Source organism: Lathamus discolor, chromosome 2 (assembly GCF_037157495.1).
Source record: "Lathamus discolor isolate bLatDis1 chromosome 2, bLatDis1.hap1, whole genome shotgun sequence".
NCBI lineage: Eukaryota > Metazoa > Chordata > Aves > Psittaciformes > Psittacidae > Lathamus > Lathamus discolor.
In genome coordinates this window covers 30,332,495-30,358,235 of record NC_088885.1, presented here as the reverse complement: position 1 = coordinate 30,358,235, position 25,741 = coordinate 30,332,495, and the positions used below count along the sequence as shown (strand labels likewise).

Sequence of the window (25,741 nt, the reverse complement as noted above, 5' to 3'; positions counted from 1 at the left end):
TCTTCCATGCTAGTTGTGTTTCCAGATGTAAAGAACACCGCTAACAACGACATCAGAAAAGTATTTTTTTGTTTTGCTGTTTATCTGGATACCACAAAAGCAATTCTCTAAATTGAAATGTGAGGTTTAGACAGAAATTAGGACACCTATTTCTGTATGAAGAAGAGGTTTTAGCCTTCTGGTACTTCATTTACTACTTTGTTTTGGCCTCAAAGTTCTCTTAAACCTTTTCACAACACTGACAACATAGAGTAATTATATACATGATCATTCATCAAAATATTCATCTACCCACAGCCTCTACTGCTGGAGTGAAGATGGTTACTGGACTGCAACATAACCTTTCACTGCATTTTAACTTTAAAATAGCAGTGGAAATACAATTTTGGAGCACTTTCTGTATTTAGTCTTTACTAACATAAGGAAAATTATTTATAAAAAAGCAGAGCTAAGCAGAACAAGAAAACAGGGGGAGTCAGCCTGCAGAGAGGAAGAGCAAGCTATGTCTCAAGGAGAACAAACATGCCAATTAAAGAAATTCAGAATCAAGATGACAGAAAAGGGAACCAAAAGTAGGAACTGGGAAAATGAACGAAAAGAAGGAACTGGGTAAATGAAGCCATCCCCTGTTCAGAAGAGTAACATCCTCTGCAAGTTTTAGAATCCTTGGAAATTGGTGGTAGGCACACAACACACAAAATCCCCAACCACAGTACCATGCTACTAGAAGATACATTGCAAAATATTAAACGGTTAGAGACAAATAACCCAAAATACATCTGTGAGTATTTATTCACCACTTGGTATTACTGAGAAATAAAGTCTCTCAAAACAGTTAACTATTCCCTGTAAGAGCAAATAAACATTTTCTTCTTCTGTCCAATGCTTTTTACATGCACAAGATGAGTTCAAAACACACAACGGCCATAGGATGTAAACATTTCCTTAATGATCTTACAATTTGTAAGCAAAGCAAACAACCAAACATCAGCACCTTCCCCTGTTGGGATTCAGCATTTGCTTTACAGCTCTGCAGATTACCAAGAGCCTGGTCCCTTAAGGTTCACAGAGCTGAGATCAATTTAATAGGTTACAGTGTTGTTGCGAGTAGATGATGCAACAGGGTTCAAGTGTAGCAACATACAATGTAAGGAAATATTTAGGTGCATTGCTGCTAAAAACAAACCCTATCCAAAGAAGTTCCTCAGATAACATTTGAATAAAACATGCACAGTTTTTGCTTGTTCCACATCAGGTCTTTCAATCGACTTTCTAACAATAAAGTGTAAAAAGCAATTTTAAAGAAATAACTATTTTCTCTACTTAGCATTCACATTGTAAGAATACAGAGAAATTTAGCATAGCACATAAGATTTGAAGCTTTCTACAGTATTTCAGGTTTATTTTAATTGCCAGAACAAGCCATTCATGAAGTGGGTTGGCCTGTACCATTCATCTACAGAACAGCACCACTTTTCCAGTTTGCCTCTTGTTTTTCTTTTTTATTCTTTATTCTCTTTTCTTTAAGCATACTTATCTTCTGTGTAAACAGCATGTGTGAAAGTACATACACAACCTTTAAGCACGTGGGCTAGGCAAACTGTAAAATGGAAAAGTACATCTACCATTCTGTTGTAACCTACAAGCTGACCTAAAATACTGATATTTACAATATATTATGGAAATATTCACAGGTCTTATACATAAGAGACATAAATTGGTATTCAAATGAGGTAGCATCCTGGTATTACACAATAGAAAAAGAGTGTTTTAAACTACTATCTGCATTAAATGGGAATGTTTTAAGTTTCCTGCTTAGAAATTATTCTAAACTGCCTTAACCACTGGTCATGACTGAATATAGTAACCTATTGCCTGAAGAAGCACAAAATTCTCAGGAGCAAAGAAGGCAAGAGCAGAATACCCCTATTCTAACATTAGTCACATCTCCATCAAGCTTTTGCCATTTTAACTATATGCCATAAATGCAAGAACTGCCTTCCACAGGCTCACCACCACAGGAACAAGCTACACATGTCAGTGCCAATCCAATGAATTTTTCTATTGGAATACTAAGGATACTTCCACAACTATTGTGGAGTCTTTACAAGCAAAGTAAGTACATCTTGATATATTTATAACTTCAAGTTACAAATATGAAGTTGAATCATAGAATCATACTTTAGGTTGAAAGGGACTTTTAAAGCTGGATGGAAGTACCCTTCTATCTTTTTATTTCAATAAGGTTCACCTTCATAAAAACAAACTCCATGAGAAAGAAACATAAGCAATACAAAATATAATGAGACAAAGTTATATTGGCCACATATGAATAAATACGCATGCTTGAAAACAACCGGGAAGGGTGAATCCAGTTACTGTGGATGCAAAAAGAAGACACAGCAATTTTTATCTTCTAAAATATTTAATAATCAAGGTTAACTGCTCATAGAAGTGGGAGGCCTTTCCTATCACTCTATTCCTACCAGCCTATTACAGTGACAGTGATGAAAGGAAAAATTTGAGTAACCGCCAAAAGGTGACAAAACACTGCACAAAATGCATCTCAGACTCCCTCAATCAGGGGGCAGAAGAGACGCCACAAGGAGACAACCATCCTCCTTTAGTCCACAGCATTTACTTTGAGCAGGATGCGAGACTTTAGTCCAAATAAATCCTGCCTCATTTCTCTTCCACTGAGGAAAATTAAAATGAGGATCCCCTGGGTTATGCTGCCCTTAAGTTCTGCAGTGCTGTACATGCCACAGAGGTGTTTTGACATGGCTGGTGAAGCAACGCAGAGCTTTCACAGGCAAAATCTAGTGATGAGGGATACAAAGGACAATATATAAAGATATTTAGGCACCTAGCTCCTACTGAAGGTAATGCTTCTGAAGTGTCTAAATAACTTTACAAATAATCTGGTTGTATTTAATGTTTCTCCTTTACTGGATTTGGAAAGACAGCAAACATGAATGCATATTTACAATTTGTTGCTTCATAGCAGTAAGAGAGATGGATACATTACTTTTTTTTTGTGAGAGACAATTTCATTTTTGGCTATTTACACAGCCTGTATCTAATGCAAGATAAAAAACATTAGAAAGATACTAAATCAACTGGAGTATCTTAGAATTTAAACTGCTTGTTTAGGGAAGTACAAGACTATTTCATGTTAGCCACCACTGCAATAAAGACATGCCTTTCTGCTGAATGCCTCATACATGCTTTGTATTGGTAATTCACTGCATGCCCCAATTTGCACTGCAGGAAAAGAGGTCGAGTATGAAACCCAACGATGCTTGACTCCATTTACTGTAAAAGCAGTTATTGCCAATTTTCAACACTACAATCAACAATTCTTAAAAAATCCACTGTGAATTACATTTCTATGAGATAGGCATCAAGCAGATAAATATAGCTCACTAACTATTACAGTGTTTTCCCTGATGCTTTTATAGGCTGTTTGCACAAGACCATAGCAGTCTTAAATAAGCCACCTGTACCAACAGTACTAGAAATAGATACTTCAAATGTGGGTGAAAAAAGTGTGAACCATATGGGACATTGCACAGATTTGAATTCAGGACTTGCACTCCTCAAAAGAACTGAAGTCAAGCCATGTTCCATACACAGCATTCAGTTTTCTTAGAAGTTTAAATATTGGGCACAGCTACTAATAGCACACTTTCTATCAGGTGAACTTGCAGTAACTCAGTTTGCAGGAATTGGATACAGCAGGCTCAGAGACCATTGTTAACTATAAATCCTTAAAGAAAGAAGCTCTGCAGAGTACGCCCAATGTGGGCAAATATGACTTTAGAGCTAAAATAAAAAATAAAAAAATAACAGAATACCACTTGAAGTCTTTCTTTAAAGCAACTGTGCAAAGGCAGAAAATAAATTAATGTCTAAATACAAATATTAAGAATCCAAATGTTTTAAAATGTCTATTCATGGCCAAACATGATTACTCGGTTTTCTCGATAAACTCTAAAAAAATGTTTTGAAAGGACTGTAGGATTATCCTGGCTTCAGAATTCAACAGAGATAAGGTATCCCCAAAACAGGCAAAGTGCCTGTATTGCCACGATCCTGTTTTATACAGCAGTCATATCTTATGAAGTGCAGCTAGCATAACAGTAACTTGCCAAATCCATTTCATCAACACAAAGAATTATGTACATACCTCCAGCAAAGTATGAGACTGAGACAGAATGCGTGTGCAAACTGAATCACTTTTACTGAGCATCTTGCCATATTTATACAAAAATCACACAAGCTATTTTTAGACAGCTATTTTTATATCTTAACTATTCAGCTATTATTGTGTGTTTTTGTACTAGCTAAGCTTTGATCAGTTCCAACACGATAATTTACATTATCTTTGTTTATCACCTCGTGTCCACCCGTACAGGATATGCTGCATACCAACGTTTGTTATTCACATCTGTGATGTTTTATGGCTGTTCTGGTTACGTCCCTCATGTCTTTGACTGTCTGAGGTTATTGGCAGGTCACCTGTATTCCCACACATACCAATACAGGGCAGTGTAACGCAGGAGTGAGGTATAAATATAAACAAACTGACCTGGTGTTGTGGAGCTCATTGCTCTTGATGGAATGGTAACTTGTTGACACTGTAAACCGTGGCAGGTTCTTCAGGTTTTGAGGTTCTTCCAGAAGTGGGGTGAATCTGAATAAAATAAAGAAGAAAAAACAACTTTGGATACATGTTAGCAACATTATAAGATTGCAATTAACATCAAACACAAGAACATACGTAACCTCTTACCCTAGAGATTCTTTTACATACATTTTTGCTGTAAACTGAAAAGCCAACAACCACTGAAAACATGACTAAATTTAAAAAATCCTCAAGCTTCAGGGTAGTCCAGATTCAGATACAAATTTGCACTAAAACCCATTTACAGTCACATAACAATACCAGAGTAAAGAATTAAATGATCCCTTCTCTTCCCACTAGGAATAAGGAATTGTAAGAACTACTTTGAAAGACTTAAGGAAGAAACAGATGGATTATATACTTATGGCTAAACAGTGCCCAATTCATAGTTTTACTCCTAATGTAGACATGAAACTGCATTGAAACATGAATGTGCAGAAACAGATTGGCATTCAACAGCCTTTCTGGAATAGCTGCTACTTCCTTCATCTCCAGTGCTCACACAGTTCATGAATAGAACCTGTTGTAATAATTAGCACAGTTGAATCGATCTCCCATGACTACCTAATGGCATCTCTGACACCACCAAGACAGTCGTTAATGGTGTGGGCTGCTCAAGAGTAAGGCAAGGAAGGTTCTGCAATTTGGCTGAATCCTTTCACAGTACTGTGACATTCTCAGTTCAATGCAGAAGCAGAGGCAAAAATGTTGCTCTGATACTCCCATCTGCTGATAGATTAAAGCTGCAGACAAAAGGCTTTCAGGGAACTAAAATATATTTTCATTCAAGCATGATATAAACAGCATCATGAGAGGAGAAGGTTGTAATGCATTACGACGACTGTGACTATCCTATTCAGCCACTGCTCCTGAAGCACCTAAGTAGTCAGATATTCTTAGTGCTGAATATTTTAGCAGCTTTTGACACTTTTTTTAAACCACCAACTGCACATTTAGTTTTAAGTGAGCTCAGCCAAATTTCAGATAGTAAATTACATTTTAACCAAGCATTATAATTTAAGTTTAGCACCATTATCATTCAAGAAAGGGAAATCACACATTTAAATAAGCAGCTTCTGCTTTTATGGCCACTAAAGTACTATGCTCAAACAGGTCTTATATTTGGACACATCCAGTACTTCCACAGGCAGTATCTATAAAACTAAAATTCATGTTATTACAATGAAAATCCTAATTAACTTTCCCTTATCTCATGCATCAAATTTCATCAAATATCAGATGGAACTGCTGTTAAAAGGAACAGTCTCTATAATTAACATAATCTAAAACCTCTGTTTAGTCACATCTTTATCGTGACTGAGGCAGGCAAGTACCTTCCCCATATATACAGCTCCAAGGTTTGTCAATATAACTACAGACAAGGCACAATTCAGGCTAGACGAGTTGTAAGATTTTATCTGGTTTTAGAGAGTTCATTATTATCTTAGCAGCTACACAGACCATGCAGAACATTTTCTAGTGAATCCACTATCCCTCCATTCACTCAGTATCCAGCCTCAGATGTGACTATGTAGTATCCCACAGAAAGTAAAGAAATTTATATTAATGCTTAACTATGGGCATTACGACACTGAATTTTCAGTAGAGTTTTAAACTAAACATGATATAAAATTCTGGACATTAGGATTTGACAATATTCTAAGGAAAACAATTATGATCACCACAGCTAAAAATACAGTTTTGCCTAACTCATTTCATGTAGATCCCCCATCTAAATAGATGCATGAAGCTAGTATGTCCAGATGCAGTCAGTTCAGACTGCGCACAAATGGCTAAGCTTTCACCTCGCAAATGCATCTTCATTTTTTTCCCCAATAAAGATAATTGCAAGTAACTGGGATAGCTGAGGAAGGGAGAGAAGGAACGGAAGGAGAGGGAGAGAGATCAGTGACTATGTATGGCATACTCCTGTCAGTGCATATACTGACATTCCATACTCCACCAAAACAATGGTCCCAGACATTCTAAACTACTGGGTTATCAATACCAGCTTTGCTGAAACTCTATAGAAAGAAGTTACTTCTTAGCTCTTCCACGCTTTTCTGCAGCAAGGAACACTTAATCTTGGAGAAGAATCGGGTTAGGGAAGACTTAAGAAGCTAGACATACACAAAACCATGTGACCTGACGGGAAGGATGAGCGCTGATACAGCTGGACAGTATCACTGCAAGGACACTCCCAGGTTACCTTTGAAAGGTTATGACCATCAAGGAAGGTTCACAAAAGCTGTAAAAAGGCAAATGTTACTCCTGTCTTCAGGAACAATAAGGAGAATACAAGCCACTCAGCCTCACCTCAGTTTCTGGGAAGGTGAGGGAACAAATAATTCTGGAAACAATTTCCAAGCATGTGAAGGATAGGAAGCTGATGGGATCCTGACAGCATCTATTTACTAAGGAAAATCATGCCTGGACAACCGGAGAGCCTTCTACAATGAAATGACTAGCTACACAGATGAAAGGAGAGAATGTTGTTTATCTTGTCTTTAGCAAGGCTTTCAGCACTGTCTCCCATAACATTCTCACAGACAAATTGTGAAATACAGACAGATAAGTGGACAGTAGGGTAGCTGAAAAGGCTGAAACCTGTCTGAGCTGCCAGGCTCAAAGGGTTGTGATCTGTAGTCCAAAGGCCTGCTGGAGGCCAGTCACTTAGAGTACCCAGGGGCCAATACTGGTGCCAATGCTGCTTTTCATTGAGGAATGGCTGATGGTAGAGAGCATACCCTCTTCAATTCTACAGATGATTCAAATTTGGGAGGAGTGGGTGACAGAGCAGATGGTTGTGCTTCCATTCAGAGGGACTTCAATGAGATAATGATAATGTATGTGGCAAGGTTTTGGGAGGCGAATGGCAGAGAGCTGCAGAGGTGGCTTCTGCGGAAGAAGGTAAAGGGCTGCCATATATGTCAGTCACAGCCAGTCCAGTCAGTCCTGCAACAGCCCCACCACAGGACAAAGCTTATTAGCCCATGACCAAGCCTGTGGAGCCTCTATGAAAACATATTTAAGGGCAGAAGACAGTGGGGGGAGTGGGAGGGAAGGGAGAAGGAAGGGAAAGAAAAGCGAGAAAGAACACCAAGGTCAGGGGAAAAGGAGGTGCTCCATATGAGAGCCACTAGGTAAACAGAAGTTCAGAGGACAGAGCCAGACTCCCTCAGTGACACCCAGCGACAGAAAAAGAGGCAATGTGCACAAACTGAAACATGCAAAATTCCATTTAAACATTAGACGGCACTTTTTCACTGTTGTTGAGTCCAAACATTTCAGGAACATGCTGCCCAGCTACCTTGTGGAGTCTCCATCCTTGGAGGCTGTCCATCCTGGGCAACCTGCTGTAGTTGACCCAGCCTTAACTGGGGCATGGGCTAGGTATCTTCAGAGTTCCATTCCAACCTTAGCTACTCTGTGATTACTCAATATGGAAGTTAAGGATTTTTCCCTTCTAAGATCACCATAGACAGCATCAGCACTGAATATTCATTGATGTTAAACTTACTGAGAATAACTCCTGTATAAGAAAGCATTCTGCTGGGATCCCCACAAAAAGATTTCTGTTAAGGAATTCTGTAAATTCAGCTGCACTGGTAGTCTTATATTTTATGAAGTGGGGGTTGGCAGCCTGCCTGATACTCTATTTCCATGTATTTCTCGTAAATGCAAAGCTTTCGCTAAGCTGAATGTTGCTGTTCAGGTTTAGTTTTAACAATTCTTTGCAAATACAATACAAGGCTCATATTGTCAAAGCTCAAATACAGAGCCATGAAAAATTCCACACCATCATATACATAATTATATTCACAACACAGACCCTCATCACATTCAAATACACTTCTGATAAGCTGACATGCTTCATTTCATTCCTGTTACTGAAGCAATGTCATAGTGTAAATCAGACACTATGAACTGCAGTGACACTTTTTTTTTAATGTTAGCAATGAACCAAAGGAAAAAAGCATAGCACTGCCCACAGGACATTATAATTTCATGTGAGGAACTACGGTCCTTGGGAGATGCATTTGTACTTCACCTCTACCCACAAAAACCACCACAGAGTACAGGATCAGTCAAGAGAGAAGGCTTGTAAGAGTCTTCCAGTAACTAAAAGGGGCCTACAAGAAAGCTGGAAAGGGACTTTTTACCAGGGCATGGAGTGATAGGACAAGGGAAATGGTTTTAAGCTGGCAGAGGGTAGATTTATAGTACATATTACAAAGTAATTCTTCGCTATGAGGGTGGCGAGACACTGGCACAGGCTGCCCAGAGAAGCTGTGGATGCCCCATCCCTGGCAGTGCTTCAAGGCCAGGCTGGAATGGGCTTGGAGCAAACCTGTCTAGTGGAAGGTGTCCCCGCCCATGGCAGGGGTTGGAACTAGGTGAGACTTAAGGTCCCTTCCAACCCAAACCATTCTCTGATTCATTCTATGATTCTAAGTCTTGAAGATACTAAGGTACAGCAAATGGCTCCAGGATTTAGTACAGACAACTTGCACTTTCCCGAAGCATTCCATTTTAGATGGATGATAATTCATCCTTTACTCATTAACAATTTGGGCATATTTGGCTATAGTGAAATATACAGCAAATTAACTTCTACCTTCAGATTTGTCACTGGAGGTGATGCCACACATCAGTGACTTACATTTGCTCACCTAGGAACAATGAACCTTCTCCTTTTTCTTCAAAAGAAATGTAATTGGTTTATGTGCTCCGAGGCTTGATGCATCTGAGAAACTGCTACAGAACAGTGCAAGATGGACTGTAGGTCTTCATGGCCACTGGCCACCATAAACCTCATGTTTTCTATCGGTACAACATTTTTAAACACAAGTAATATTTCAAGTTAATACCATTCCTTTAAACTGTCATCTCCCACTGTGCTGTCCCAAAACTCACAAGATATTCCATAACTACCTTTTTTCTATCTTGCGCCTATACTTCAAAATTCTTTAGGGAACTGGGTTTCTGAAACAGGAAGCAACAAATACAGATTCACAAAATTCAGATCAAATAAATAGTTCTATTCCCCTCTTCCCCCAAGTTTCATTTTTCACAAGAACTTCTGAAATAAATCCATAGGCACACATTTTTCAAAACTACATTCTGAAGGCACCTTCCAGATCTTTCTCTTCCAGAAGAGATTTTTTTACCCAGCTCCAAAATATGTCTATTTGTAAAGGGGTTTAGAAAATCACTGTGAAAGTTTCTCTGGATTAAAATATGGTATGATACACTTCATTAAATTCTGAACGTGACAGGCTGGCACCCCTAACAACACATCTAGTTAACTCTCTGCTGCATGTATTGTTTTAAAGAGCTCTCAAGTTACTTATCAATAAAACTGTTCTTGGAATTAATATCAAAAGGCTAGGGGCCATTCACCTCAAGTATTACAAGAAAGGAACAGTAATCACTTCTCACAATTTGCATGTCAAAAATTAAGCATCTAAAATACCTGTTGGAATTGTATGAATTCTGCTGTTCCAAGAGAAGTTTAGCAAAAAGCACAATTAAAAGAAATGTGAAAGGCTTAAAAGAAAAAAAACTAAAAAATAAACAAAACAACAATTGTTCTCTACAGGACATGAAAAATGCAATGGTTAAAAAAGAATGCATCTTTCCAATGAAAGAGATACAAAAAACTTCTTGAATAGTTATTTGTACTGTATATAATAAAAATCAGATGGGGGGGAAGATCAAGCTATAGAACTTCAAAAATAATAAATGCATGACAACATGAAGACAAGATAACAAATTACAGTGAACTTTTATAACAGTGAATTTTACCCACATAAGCCAAACCCAGAGTGCCAAATCCAACCCTTCTAATCTCATATGAACCTCCAAAATTTGATTAGGAAGTGAGCTGACATATGAATTATATCTCCCAAGTAACAAGCCATAGGACAAGAGGAAATGGCATGGGGAGGCTTAGCTGGGATACTGGGGCAAATTTCTTCACCAGAAGGCTTGTCAAGCATTGGAACAAGGTGCTCAGGGAAGTGGTTGAGTCACCATCCCTGGAGGTGTTTGTAAGATATGTAGATGTGGCACTGAGAGACATGGTTTAGTGGTGGATTTGGACGTGCTTGTTAACTGTTGGACCGGATAATCTTAAAGGTCTTTTCTAACCTAAACGATTCTATGTCTCTACAAAAAGGGGAAAAAATAAGATCATGTGTGCTGAGAAATGTTAGCATGAATTCTAAACATGAAGGACTTAAAGACATCAGCCCACACAGAGCCAATGGCTATAGGCTCTTTTATTACACTTTTATTGTATTTGGTTTACAAACATAAAGTAAGAATAAACTGAACTAAAGCCAGGACATTATTCAGCATAATGCTATTATGCAGTGACCTTTATATGCAAGTACAGTGCAGATTTACTAGCAGCATTATCATAATCCATTCCAATAGATATTGGGGTATATAACTGCTTTAAGTATGAATTTAGCTGTTCCACAGCAAAGCCTTCAGTATCCAGAGCTCAGTGCAGGATTGAGTACTTTGCAACAGGTATTCAGGTATCTTAATTAGTTACCTACTTAAAAACTTTTTGAAGTCTCTAACAATTTTCCAGGATGCTTCTTTGAAGGTTCAGTATTCCTCTAGCAGCAAGTTTCGAACCATCACACATTCTGAGCATGCTGCTCACACTCTTGTAAGTGGGAAGGCTCAGTTTTCTTTCCATAAGACAAATCCTCCTTTCTGAAGCTCTCTTTAGCAAGCAAGAGAGCCATACAGACATTTGGTCAAGCCGTTTTACACTCACCATTTACTACAGAGAGGAAGCAAACAAGATTTCTAAAAAGCAACATGAGATGATGCATTCCAGCAAAGATGAGTCTTAGGCCTTAATCACCAGGATTAAATAATATGCTCCTAAGCAGCTGGCTGGACTTCTGCTATGCCAATTACAACAAATTGGCACAAGCTTCTACTGCATTTCCCAGCAAAGCCAGCTGGAATATAATCTAGCTAAAACCAAACTTTTTTTTCCAGCCTCGTCAGGTTTCTGAACTTGTTCACCACGCAGCTGTAGAAATAAGTCTGCTACATCTTAAACAGTCCTGTTTCCTCCTCCACACTAGCTCCTTGGCTCACCAAGAGGAGTGTACATCAGGCTGCGCCATCATAAAGTTGAGCTGCATCAAGTACTACCCAGGCACTACAAGGGACCTCTCCAGGTGAGGTACCGGCCTGTATGATGCCTTCACAGCAGAAGTAGCAAACATGAGATAGGCTAGCCTCTTTGTGTCCACATTTTGATTTTATTATTATTATGCCAGATTTTAATCAGTGCTGCTTAAAACCATTTTGGAAACAAAAAAAAAAAAAACTTCTGCTAGGGAAAAAAATGAATCAGAAAATTAGGAGGTTGCTGAAGCACAAATTAGAATTTTATCACTTCCACCACTTGAAGCATTGTAATACATAACTACTGTCAAGACTGTATCACTAATCAACATATGCAGCCACCTTCAGAGAGGAAGAGTTCTCTCCTGCATTCTGAGAGTGCTGCCAATGGGCTCTGCTGGAGCTAGGGAAATATAATGGACTTCTCAGATTCTTCACAAAGCCTGATGAAAGAGGGATGGAACTACCAGAAGTTAATGCTTCTCTACACCCTAAGAGTAGCTCACAAGGGAAAGATACTAGTTCTAAACTGAAGTTTAGTGGCTAGCAATGAAACAAATACCAGAGACCTGAAGAAATCCAGTTAAACATAAGGAAAGAAAGAAACAAACAAAAACCCTTTTCACTGGAACAGGCTGCCCAGAGTGGCTGTGTAGTTTTCACCCTTGGAGATGTTCAAAACTTAAGTTTACATGGCCTTGACCATCCTACTCTAGCTGACTGTGCTTTGTGCATGGGGATTGACTTAATCTCTAGAGATGCTCTCCAGCCTCAGCCATTCTGCTTCAAGACACACAAAGAATAGCCCTTGTAGGTAGTAAGAAAGTGGGTATAAGTCCTCTCCCCACATACAATGGCGTGAAGGAACTTCCACCAGATAAGCATAACTGAAGGAAAGCATCTGTCTCTTATGAATTTTTCTTTTTCCTCAAAAAGCTGGACAAAGTGAGCCAGTACAAGAAATTTTAGAGTCCACATTATTTTGAAGGAAATCTCAAATTCTAAGTTTCTTTCATGTTGCTTCTCCTACCCACCACTACCAAAACTAATTATCCAGGCTCCTAGAAGGGAAGCCTCAGACAGACCTTGGGCACCTAACTTAGAAATGCTTTCTAAATTCTTAAATTTGCCCTTGAAAAATTTTAAGCAGACTTCCGTGGAGAGCAAAGGCAAATTTAAATGACAGCAGGAGTACAGAGGGTACATGAGCACTGCAAGCTCTGCAATACTGACCTGAATTATCTTACTTCAAGGAATACTGAGGAAGGCAAAACTTCTTTAACTGATAATAAATTACCAATCATCAGGAAGGAATAAGGAAAAATGATGGGCTGTTTATTCTATATATGCATACACATTGAATAAAAAAACATCACTCCAACATACATTCTTACTAAATGGTCTCATACAAGAAGAATAAAGCAAGCATGTAAATTTTTACCATTAGTGTCATTAAAATATGACTTTTTCCATGTGTTCAGGTAACCCAACCTGATTCAGAGCACTAAAACCAGAAACATTCTTTCAAAGGAACAAGAAATAGACAGCAAATAGAGCACTTGTGAAACCCTTTGAGCCTATAATATGTAGCTCACAGTATTTCAGCTTTGCTTTATAGCTGTCTTTTCACCAGTTAAAAACTAAATTTCTCTCAAGCACTCCTTTTTTCTCAGACTGAACCACATTTCACAGCATATTAAGTAACACATAGCTACTGATAGAGAACTTTAGATAGACAGTAACACAGTTTTCACCTGTTCTATATGTACAGTACCTTTTCAAGTAAAGGCCAGCATATCAACTGATTTACAGTGTTTTAATCTGAGATGCACAGCACCTGACTACTTACAACAGAGCAATTTCATAATTAGAATGCATCAGAACAAAGCTTCATATAAAAATGAACTCTTGTGTTTCTGCAATATCATAATTAAGAAAACAGAATGCATCTCATGAAACAACAAGAAATATCAGACACCCTATGGGAGTCTGTCTGTCCTAGACTCTACAGGAAGAGACTACTTGACTACTTATCTAGAAGAGAAAGCCTCCAAAGGGAATCTCGGATGGCTGGCCTGGGTTCTGAATTACCCTCTGAAGTAATCAGTCTTGCTTTCCTTCTCAGCTCTTAAAGAAAGCATGAGGGTACGTGCTCCTTAAGTAAAAAATAAAAAAAAAATAAAATAAATTAAGGGAGCAGCTTCATGTATAAACTTCCTCAGACATTATAAAAATATTATTTGAAACGACCAAAACTGAGTATCCTCATTTGGATTCATTTCACTGACACATACTGCAATAAAGTTTTTCAGGTTTTAAGACAACAGAACATTCTCTCTTCCACAGAAATCTTCCTCAATATCTAATAATCTAATAATTAAATACTCTGATGTGATTATAAAGGTAAATATAAATACTTGGGAATATCACCACTGCTTTCAAAAAGGCTGTTAAGTTACAGCTAAATACCCTTGAAAACCCCAAATCCATGTTAGTTGTGTTTATGTACAGGTATTAGCACAGATAACGGTCAGGGAACATATAACCTGAGATCCTGTGTATAAACTTACCTTTAAAAAATAATAATAAAAAAATAATTAAAAAAAAAGCCCACATGTATTTGCTGTTATTTTATTAAAGCTTAACCAATTTTCTTTGTGCTAGCTTCTACGTATGTTAGGCTTCAATTTTGGCTTTTCAATGTCTAAGGAACTATTACCACAGAGTCTTTAATTGTTTAAGAAGTTATTTGCATTGTTTGACAAGTGAGAAATTTCATAGAGATTGTATTACAAGAAAAATAAACCTTTCACTAAAGCCGATGATATGAAGAACATTTACACTGAATGTCTTTTGACAGTGGATTTCTTTACAGTAGAGCTTTACTTGTCTTCACAAGACAAGCTTAGGATTAAAACTGACATTTGTTAAGACCATGGTTCAGCAGGGACTAAATCATACATGCAAGCTTGGTTAATACTTCGGCATTTTCAGCAGTGGGATACAAACCAAGAAAACAGACTTTCTGCATCAGGCAGTTAAACTTGATTGCAGGTATAAGTCTGAAAAATATTTTCACGTGAGATTAGTTTTCTGCCATTTCACCAATGTCACTGGGAGGGGGGGGAGAAATCAAACTTTAAATTTGATAACTTGTAAGTTAATAGTAGTAGCGTAACATCCTCTTTCACATAGGAACTTTCCAGCCACAGTAAAAGAGACTTACTAATGCACTTGGCTGATGAATTCAACTCATAAGCAGAACTTACAAGAAAATTCTGACCTCTGCTGCAAGTGCATATTGTCATTTAGCAATAGTACTAGGGCAAAATAATGTGAAAAATTAATGACACACATAAAGGTTGCGGAAAAATAACTCTTGTGCGGGGTTGGGGCAGGGGGGAACAACACAACCCACGTTCTGTCCAAGTTCTTGTCTATTCTAACTCAGTGTCTGAGGGTTGAGATAAAAATAAAGATCCAACACACATCAAATCAATTCATTGGTTTTGCCCCCATCAGATGCTATGGATATAGCATGCACTTGCAACTATTTTTAATGCAAATATTTTTGTACATCAATGTAATTAGAAGGAAGCTTATGCAAATCTCAGATATAAATATCAGTTCAGATAATTAGTTCCAAGAAAAAAGTTTAAAAAGCAACAAGCTACAGGTAAATTTCATTTAATAAAATCAATTCTGTATCCATGCACATTTGCATCTAGTTATATACACAGAAAAAATAAGAAGTGACTTAGTTTCTCTTCTTTTCAGGATTGTAACTGTGGTAAATACTCTAATTTTAAAGATTTCACGTGTAGAGCAATTTCAGATTCAGCTGTGTGGGCTTGTTCTTTCAATACTAGAATTCAGTTTTGAACTGCAGATTTAATATATTCAAGACTTCCAGAAAAATTACAGCTAAAAATGCCAAGTTTCATGAAAGACTTGGGGGAGCATGATGGGGAGAGGGGGAGCAGGAAAGAAATACACACACCAAAAAAAAAAAAAAAATCCATGCCTATGCATCCACAAGAAAAACCCATTTGATTCAGGTGAAAACAAAAGCACAACAAGCAAAACCAGAGCTAAACGTGACTCAATACCTGTTCTCACTTAAACAAACCACCCTGACTGGATGAAAACAGTTCAAACTAAAACTCGATGGTTTCAGCAAATACTTCAGAATACTGAACCTGATACTATAAATTAAAAAAGTTTTTAAATGCATTAAACACTGGATTTTTTTCTTTCTGTTCTTTCAGAATCAGCAATCTGAGTATCCATGGAAGAGACTGCATCTGTGAACAGGGGTGTTAAACTCGGTGCCCCTCAGTTTGTTAAAGGTATGATCTTAAGAGTACTCAGATGTGGAAGAAGGTTGTGGGGAGGAGGGGGTATTATTCTGTAAGAGTGAGCAGGTATGCAGATGTTAACCATTCAAACAGTATTACATAATTCATTTTATGATTCAGTGAGACTGCATTATTCTTGCCATTGCCTCTCAAATAGATTTAAAAAAAAATAACAAAAACCAAAAAGCTATTTTCTTACATTAAAAAAGAGTATTCATCCTGTTTTAGCTGGTAGGTAATATAGCACTTTATGATTTATCCAAATCTATCATACATTAATCACAAACATTAGATAATTCAATGATTTTAATTACTGCTGCATAACTGTCTGAGGTCAGTAGAATTCGAAACCGAAAGGGACGTATGACATTGCTAAAAAAAAGAAAAAAAGATTTTCAGGTTGCAGAAGCAATTCTAAATAAAAAAAAAAATCACCTGTCAAACTAATATAAACAACACTAATGTCAAACAAAACAGAACACTTCTTAAGCCTTTGGGACTCCTAGAAAAGTGCACAGATGGATTAGCAAAGGCATTAGAGGTAGGAAAAGACACAAAAAAAATGAGGGAGGTGGAACAGAACTGGGTTTCCAGCCTACTTCAGGGGGGAGAAATATGACAAGCAACTTTTCTAAGTAACTTGCAGCAAGATGGAATTAAAACAACAGATGCAGGGTTTGCAAGTGCATCAGAAAGAAAAGAGTTTAGGAGCTCAACAGAGAACTTAACAATTCACTTCTAGGAAAAATCAATTTTTAAAATGATAGAAATACAATTTTCACCTTTTTCATTATAAAAATTGCGTATGTATCCAAATTAATTGTCACCTGCCTTTTAAACATAAGTCATTTTGATAACCGTATTTCTATAGAAAAAGTTAATGAAAGCTGTCCTAGATTTTTTTCCCACAAGAGGCAAGAAGAATAAGAGAAAATAATTAAAAATATAGTGTTACATTTGGATTTACTGCCAAACTCTTGCAGCAAGTAAATCCAGATGCACAAACAGAAATAGATTTTATGTTATTTTTTCTGGCAGAGTCCCAACAACCTGTCCGCAGTCCATGATAGCTCCTACAGCTGCAGATTTTCTGCTGCAGATTCCTCATCGCAGATTTCCAACTCCTTTTGTTTTGTTACAGTATCAACCATATTGCAAATTCAACTGGAAACAAGTTTCAACAGAAGCTGCATCATTATGTTTGAGGGTATTATGCATGCCATACCGCAGACTGGTAAATAAACATCACATTGAAATGTTTTACAGTATATCCAGGTCTTCTGGACTTTGCATGGAGATACTACTATATTTTTTTATTTCATTTTTAATATTTAAAAGCATTGTAATCAAATTCTTACTGACTTTTGGACACAAACAGCTTTGTACTTAGATTTGTCTAAAGAGAGTTACAACAACGTAAAACTGGAAAGCAAGCAAAACAGCAAGAATATACACCCCACCTTACAGAACATACCTAAACTAATTGATTACTAAATAATTAAAATTATTTAATAAAAAGACAGTCAGTTTAAATAAAGGCACATTCACAATGAGAAAGCTCTTTGTTCAACTTTAAGTATGCTTTACTGGCAATATAAATAAAGCATTTTGAACTTAAAAGTAGTAATTATGGAACAGCTACATTGTGCCACAGCTGGAAGAAACTACTTTCCTCATGAACATAAACAATCCTAACCATAAAGTTGTGGCTAAAATAGCTTGTGTAAAACCGGATGAGGTCTCCCAAGAAATGTGTAGTGACATCATCTCCTTTCAAAACCCACTCAGATTCTGAGTAAGACCAATCACAGGTCATTCATTTCAAACTCAAAAAACAACAAGACAACTGTACCCTAAGCCTTCTTTTCCCAGATCTCTAGTCTAGCTAAAGACTGACAAAGACTAAGACGGAATCTCCAGGATTTGTGACTAAAAGTTTTTCTGATTAATATGTCAATTATAAAATTCAGGGAGATAAGTGACATAGTAACTAATTGGAAAAAAAAAAAAAAGTAACTTTCTAAGTAACCTTCTATTTGTCAACAGGAAGACAGTTACTAGATTGGACATAAGGAATCTTTTATGATGAGGCTGGTGCGGCAACTTGCCCAAAAGTTGTGGATCCCCATCCCTGGAAGCATTCAAATTCAGGCTGGACAGGTTTGAGCAACCTGGTCTAGTGAATGATGTCCCTGCCCATGACAAGTGGTTGCACTAGATGAAGTTTTAAAATCCCTTCTGACCCAAACCATTCAATGATTCTAAGTTCACATTTACTTTTTTGATTGATTTATTTCAGTATGCTGAAAGAAAGACTAGTTGATGCTTCTGCTAAAAATTTAAAGCTATTACAGATGTTGGTGTGAGGTTTAATATTGGTGATACAGTTACCAGTGTGAACCAAAGAAAAGTCTTATCAGTAATTTATAGTATTTCTAACACCACTACAAAAAACCTCCATAAATGATACAGTAAGCACACAACTGAACCTTCGCTGATGGAAGTTAACAGCATGCAGCCTTTTGACTTCTCAGGGCTAAAGCATAGCTCTGCAGATGCTGCAGCTACACGTATATGGCATTAGTCCATCTAAGATTGTTCAGTTTAAACTGAAAAAGCTTTTTTTTTTTTAATTACTATAAAGATCAAAAACATGCATCTCCTGTCATCATTGCCAAAGCATTATAAAGCTGGCATCCTACATTTTCAACCCCTCTTTTTTTGTTTCAGTGTAACTCAGAAGAAACTAAATTTCTCAGAGGCAGGTAAAAAGACCCAGTTGGATCCAGTGAAGAAAAACTAACCCTGAAGTTGAGAAACAGAACAGTACACATAAAAGGAGACAGAAAAGTTTAAGAGAATTTGCTAGTCTGACAGAAAATGATTTAAGAAACTGAGCTCAATCCCAAAATATGGCTTCAGCTAAAACAGCAAATTATTTTATAAAGAGACAAGGAAAAGAAACAGTAAGTAGAAGTTATAATGGTGTTCAGAAATGCAGAATGTCCATTCAGAAATAAATGTAAGTCTGACAGCATCAGCTGGGAGGGGATGATGGCGGGGGGGGGTGGGGTGTGGGGGGGGGGGGGGGTGTGTAATAAATAAAAAGAGGTGCAAGGCAACTCATGCAGTAGGCAAATCAAAGAACCCACAGTTACATGTACCTTTTTGGTGTTTAAATAGAGCAAGCCAGCAAACACCTCCATTTCAGAAGGGAGAAAGCATTCTCAGGGGAAGTGGAAAATATATGTATTGATGCAATAATAAAAATTCAATCCTGCTGAAATCCACAACAATGTTTTACTACTTCAGTTTCATAATACTTAAGTATTCATTGAGCTGGTTCAAGTTCTGGAAATAAAGAAAAAATGGCATCTATCACCTCTTTGAAGATTTCATGCTTTTTTTATCCTTGCCTTAACAAAAAATAGAAGATCTTCACATACAGACTAAAAAGCCAGTATGCCAAGACCCAGAGAAAAAAGTTCTGTGTTTGCTCTTTTTCTAATTGTGGTAGGGAAAAGTAACAGATATCAATGCTCACCAGAAATGTGGTGGTTTTTTCATGATGCACTTCATATAGCAAGGGAATTAGGTAAGAGGTTCAGAAAGAAAAATTATAGGATTTTTGCGAATAACACAGTACCTTTTTCAAGTCAGGAATATCTGCTAGCACTGTCAGTAAGAAAGACACCTTTCCTTGGTATAGAGAGGCTTTCGTTACCTATGTTTATACACTAAGTCACAATTAAATGTGGGCAAATGCCAAAGAAAATGCATTACAGACTAGAGCAGCTGCTTTGATGAAAAAAAAATAGGTACTATTATTTTTTCCCTGCCACAGGAAAACCTCCGTTAAGAGAGAGAGGCATTTAAAGCTACAGCTCTGCTTTCTCAAAACGAGATCAGTCAGTCCCATAATAAAAACAGTATAGAATTCTGGAGCGTATTTCACTGGTGGAAATGCTATTTCCACTATTAATGTTTAGGACATTAGAGTAAAAAATAACTTCTTTCTGATTCTATTACAATATAAACTATCGAAAGGCATTGGTTGTCTTTGTTATCTCTGGATCCCTATCTCAGTCTAAAAAACACAATGTTCAGAGGACATTTTCATCTTGTATTCACGACCTACAGTTTGATATATGCAGCCACTTTGTGTGCTCAGCACAGAAAAGTAAAAATGACACCATAGCTCATTTTAACCCCTATGCTGATGAGCGTTAACAACACGCCGTGTTTTTTGACTTCTCAGGGGTAAGAAATAGCTCTGCAGATGCTGCAGCTACACATTTACGGCATTAGTCCACTAACTTAGTTCAAAGTTGGGTTTTTTTCCTTTTAATACATAGAAAGACCCAAAAGATGCATCTCTTGTTATCACTGACAAAAAGAGTGGCCAAAAAGAAAAATAATTCTCCTTCTACTTTGCACACCATTCACCATTCTTAGACAATATGATCCAGAAAAAAATACAAGATTTAGACTTCTGCTTTCTAGTTTAATCTAGAAACTCAGCATCTCCCTTCCTCCACCCCTTTAAATACAGAGGCAGCACCAAGGAAGCAGCATATTTACTTCAGTAAAGCCATCTCTTGTTCAAACACTTTTACCACTAAAACTGTTCTTCTATACACAGAACAAGTTAAATTTTACTGTCAGTATTTTTGAAAGTGTCTTGTGGCTTGGGTCAACTATCTGAAATCCTAAATTTCCTGGTTTATCATCATATGAAGTCAACAATTAATTTGGTGAGTGGAAGAGGAACTCAAGTCTTTCAAATAAAACTATTTTTATACACAAGTTTCGTAAGACAAAAACAAAAAAAAAGTGGGGGTGAGGGAGAAGTTACAGATAACAGCAGCCTTTAGTCTTCAGCAACACACTGCCTTCATATCACTTTCATATATTCAGTACCAATCCATTTGTTTAGAAACAAAAATAGTTCTAATGCCATTACAAAGTTTCCTATGTAAAAGCTCTTATGAGATTAAGACAACAGAATACTGGCCATATTTAGGCCCACTTTTAGGTAGGGTCAGTCATACAGGTTGCTTTGATTATGGTAGAATAGTAGATAGTCAGATAAAATTGTGCCAAAAGCATAAAAGGTGCAGCAGCTTGGAATGAAAGAATTAACTCTGGTTCTCCTGTTTAAACACACTAAATCTATTTTTCATACATTGCTGGTTAACTACATTGCTCTTACAAGCTCCAAACATATGCAGCACAGTAAATTATCCTCAGTCTCTTAATTTTTATATTCTACTTTCCCATCTCCCACATCTTCTTCCATATTATACATACAAGCTGTTGCACTGGCTTACTTTAGCCCTGAGAAGCAGTTTGCCTACTATTAATTCAAACTTGACTACTTTTTTGAAAGGGCTAGTGTGCTTATTACAGGTTATTCTGTCCACAATTTAAGCAATCTTTATCCGCCCCTTGGAACTCATTAACTACATTTGTGCAACTATGAAGTTTTGTAAGATTTAAAAACCTAATCTAACAAGGGCTAACTTTGCCCCCAGTCATCCAAAAAACAATCAACTGAAGTAATCAAGAACATGAAGTTAGGAACATACCTTACTCTACAAAAAAGAAAAACAAAAAAGAAAAAAGTTCAGCATAATCATAGAAAACAAATAAAAAAAACAGACTCTTACTCAATTATAGTGCAATATTTGACACCTAAGTGCTTCTAAAAAGAAACAGAAGAGTAATTGCTGATACACCTGTGTTACATAAGGAAGGTCAAGTTTGGTATCTGAAATGCACTGCATAACACCACCAAAAAAGGAACTGATTTAGTAAAAATAAATAAGTAGAAAAATTAAAACCAACACAACCCAAACTCATGCTTAAACGCTACTACATCTTGTTGGCATTTAAAACATAGTTTGTAAATTGACTGTTACAAATAACCTGATTAGGTCAGTAATGAATAAACCAAAGCCTGTTACCATTAACATCATTAAACACCTAATCAGTATGTCATAGCTGTATAAAGCTCAGAAATTTCTAAGTTAACACTGTGCTTAAAAATAAATGGAAAACAAAACAAAAAAAAGAACAAAAACAAAAACACAAGAAAACAAGAAAAGAAAAAATGAGCTGAGCAGTCAACATACCGAAATGATTAAGATCAGGTCTTACACAGATTGCAGTACGGATTACACAAGACTATAATGCAGTTTTTTCAGATACAAGCTAACTTCAACTGGTAACATCTCCAAATTCAGTAGTTCTCTGCACACCCCATCTTACACCCAAGTAACTCTCCAGCTAAGCACCTGTACTAAGTCTTGACATAAATCACATTCTTCCAGCCTGTCAGTGCTTAACACACACACAATATCTATCAGAACATTCTTCAAACATAACTAAAGAATGTATTAGTCTGTTTATCTCTCAAAACTTACCTTTTTATGTTCACCTTATACCCATCCTCTCAAAACAGCCTCCAGGCTAACCACCACATACTCAGCCCTTCTCCTATACAAGTCATCATCATACTACTCAGGTGCTCCCTCTCATCAGCTTAATTTGCCCATCTACCCATTTTCCCCAGCTACTAATATTACCACAGCCTCGGGTTTCAGCTTCCCCCTAAATTTACAGATTTCCTCATATTTAATGCTTTCCTTTGATCTCATTAGGTAGTTGCCTCAGCAACTACCTTCCCAATATAGATCTTTGTTTACACAAGTTTAGTGTTACCCACAATCAATGTTGATATTTTTCTTCCTCAGATTAACCTTTAACAACTTTCTATAATTTCTTTCTTTACAGGCACATTCCCACTCCAGATGATACGCTTGAGTGTCCTAGGTGTTCATCCAGCACCACTTTCAACCTGGGCTTCTCTAACCAGATTGGATAAAGATAATATTTTGTCTGGTTATCTATGTTAATCCGTATCAGCCTATAGCATAGGAATAAACTGAATACAGACATATAGATATATGTCTACATACTTACTTGTATTTGATAATAATATAACAAAGATGGACCTGTTTAGATGTGTTCCCCAGCCATCAATCCAAATATTCTGATTTTTAAAAGTCCTCTTTACAACACTACCCACTGATGGCACCAAATTCAATGATTTGCCTTTCCCCATGTATGTTGGGTTTGATTGTTGTTTTTTTTTTTTACTACAGCACTCCCACTGTTCCTGAAACACAAGAAAGTCAAAGGGTTCCTTCATCTCATATGCGTCACATTCATCACTAAAACACACACACAAAAAAAAAGGCATAAAAGAAAACTGAAACTCCCAAAATAAAATTAAGAGCTTTGCTATCTAGGTAATGTGTCATCATTTCCTTCAAAAGGTTTCTGTGGATGGATTTAGTAACTGACTATAACTTGCTTACAGCATTCCATTTGCTGATGCTACGTGTGTGACACCATTCCTCTATATTAGTCAGCATTTAAAATAAATGTGAAAATACATTGAAAAAAACCAAAACGTAAAGGCAAGAAATTAAGTTCTATACATAGTGCATGTACAAACATACTGCATTCAATAATAATGCATTTATGTATTGTAATAATATATTTCCTTCTTTTCCAAATTTGTCATACCACATGCTTTAATAAAAAGCAGCTTAAAATCTTTATTTAGCAAAAATGGCTTGGCTTAACACTGTTTTAAATATACTTTACTACTAAGTCCATTACTTTCAATTACAGTAATTTGATTTTAAAAGGGCATGATGTATTTTAGAAAGAAAGAAGTTCAGCTTACAGCCCTGTAAAATTAATCAAGTGAGGAAAGATACAATATTCAAAATTGCAGGTATCTAAACACTTCTACAGAAAATACTGTGTTTAAGAATTCTAAGACAAAAAGTCTTCATATGACTCGCAGAAATACCTGGAGAGAAAAGCAAAACCTCTCTGAGAATTTAAGATATGAACACTAGAAAAGTAATCCCAATCAGTGTGATGGGGACTTATCAGAGGTATAACTATGATATAAAGAAAAAGATGCTGTGGAAACTACTAGGGGGGAACAGTGACCATAGCATGAGTGCTTTCACAATCCACTCAAGAAACTAGACAGTGGGAAGGAGAAATTAGTTGGGAGGAACCAAAGAATTTCTAACACAGGTAGTAAAACAGGTAGGTTGAAAGAGTAATTTGAAAGACAAGGTTGTATTTTTTAAAAAGCATTCATCCAGAAAATTTAAAGCTCACTTGGAAGAAAGAGGTAAAGAATCACTGTTTTGTTGGGGTTTTTTCATCTGTTTGTAAGCTTATCATTAATTTCATGGCAACTGTAGGTGAATTTCCCCTTACCAATGTGTGAAAACAGTTAAGAACCATGAATTACCATTTATTTTAAGAGTCTTAATTGATTTAGATGCACAAGCCTGACCTAAGCACAGAAAGCTTTGGTCTGTCACTCATCTATGCCAATTTTAAAAGCTGAACTGAGGTCCTTTTTTTTTTTTTTTTTTTTCCCCACATTATAACCTGTCTTCCTATCTACATTTGATGGTGTAACTAGTCTAAATGAGATCTGACAGAAGGGATCCATAAATACCACAGGAGGAAGGATGCATCGCTATGATTACTCTGAACAGAGAACTGACCCCTTCAAGTGATAGCAGGCTGCTTCCCCTTTGAACTGCAGTGGGGCAGCCGTGCTGTTAACAAGTTCTCTACTTATGTCTTTATGGATGTGAGACTTTCTGTAGAACTTGCTGAATACTCTATGCTCATCTACTTCCTCAAATGTTCAATTCAGGAAGAAATATGGTGATATCATTTAAAAGGCAACTTTCTAGGAAAAACATTCAAGGAATGAGCTAAAAAAATGCTGCCACATTGCCAAGCTATAATATTTAGCCCTCCCCTTGGCGAACCTCTACCAAAAGTTGTGTGTGAAAATTAGGGAAACAGCCACTTCATTTTTAAATAAAATCCCTTGGAACAGTTCAGGATGGTAGATATATAGAGCAATAGGGAGATCTGGGAGCCACATGTGACCACATTTGGAAGGCCATGTGTATATGTACAACTGCACTACCAGTAAAATTTCATGGTCCTACATCGGATCCACAGATAACGTCAGATACTATAGGAGAAGAAAACATTCTAAGTTTAAAAAAGTTCAGTATCCAAAAATTGTGAGTACTATCCGGGGCTTCATGCAACCTCTGTCTACTAATTTTGCCAGTCGGACAGAAAGCAACTCTAAGGATAAAGATACGCAGCTTCTGCCTAAAGGACACATTCTGTTTTAGATATTTCCCAGACAACCTGGCCAAGCAGTACAAACATGGAAGCTGACACCTGAAGAAGTGAGAACTGTCCCTTCCCATTCATCGCCTCAAAACTTGCTCTTACATGAAAATCACTTCAGAGAAGCCAAAGTTCCAGGCTGGATACATACACAGGTAACTTAATCTGATCCAGCAGAAGAGAAAGCCAGTTGTGATAGACTACATGCTACTCAATTGTCTGCCCCCAAAATTGGGGGAATTCATACCTTCCTTACCACCTGTATCTCACAAGAGGA

At 37.0% G+C, this 25,741-nt stretch overlaps 1 protein-coding gene across 6 annotated transcripts in view; it reads right to left on the bottom strand.

Annotated features, from left to right (window-relative positions):
* Nucleotides 1-25,741, bottom strand: part of HDAC9 (histone deacetylase 9) — a 457,613-nt gene that overhangs the window by 417,545 nt on the left and 14,327 nt on the right. For 4 of the 6 annotated variants that reach the window (XM_065666277.1, XM_065666281.1, XM_065666273.1 and 1 more), the window contains exon 2: nucleotides 4,592-4,696. Coding sequence is in view for 4 of the 6 variants with exons in the window: in XM_065666273.1 (XP_065522345.1) it covers nucleotides 4,592-4,610 (19 nt within the window). In the remaining 2 variants the exon portion in view is untranslated. Of the gene's footprint in view, nucleotides 1-4,591; nucleotides 4,697-22,340; nucleotides 22,518-22,631; nucleotides 22,708-25,741 lie in introns of those variants that run through there. The other 2 variants (XM_065666274.1, XM_065666275.1) reach the window with 2 other exon arrangements.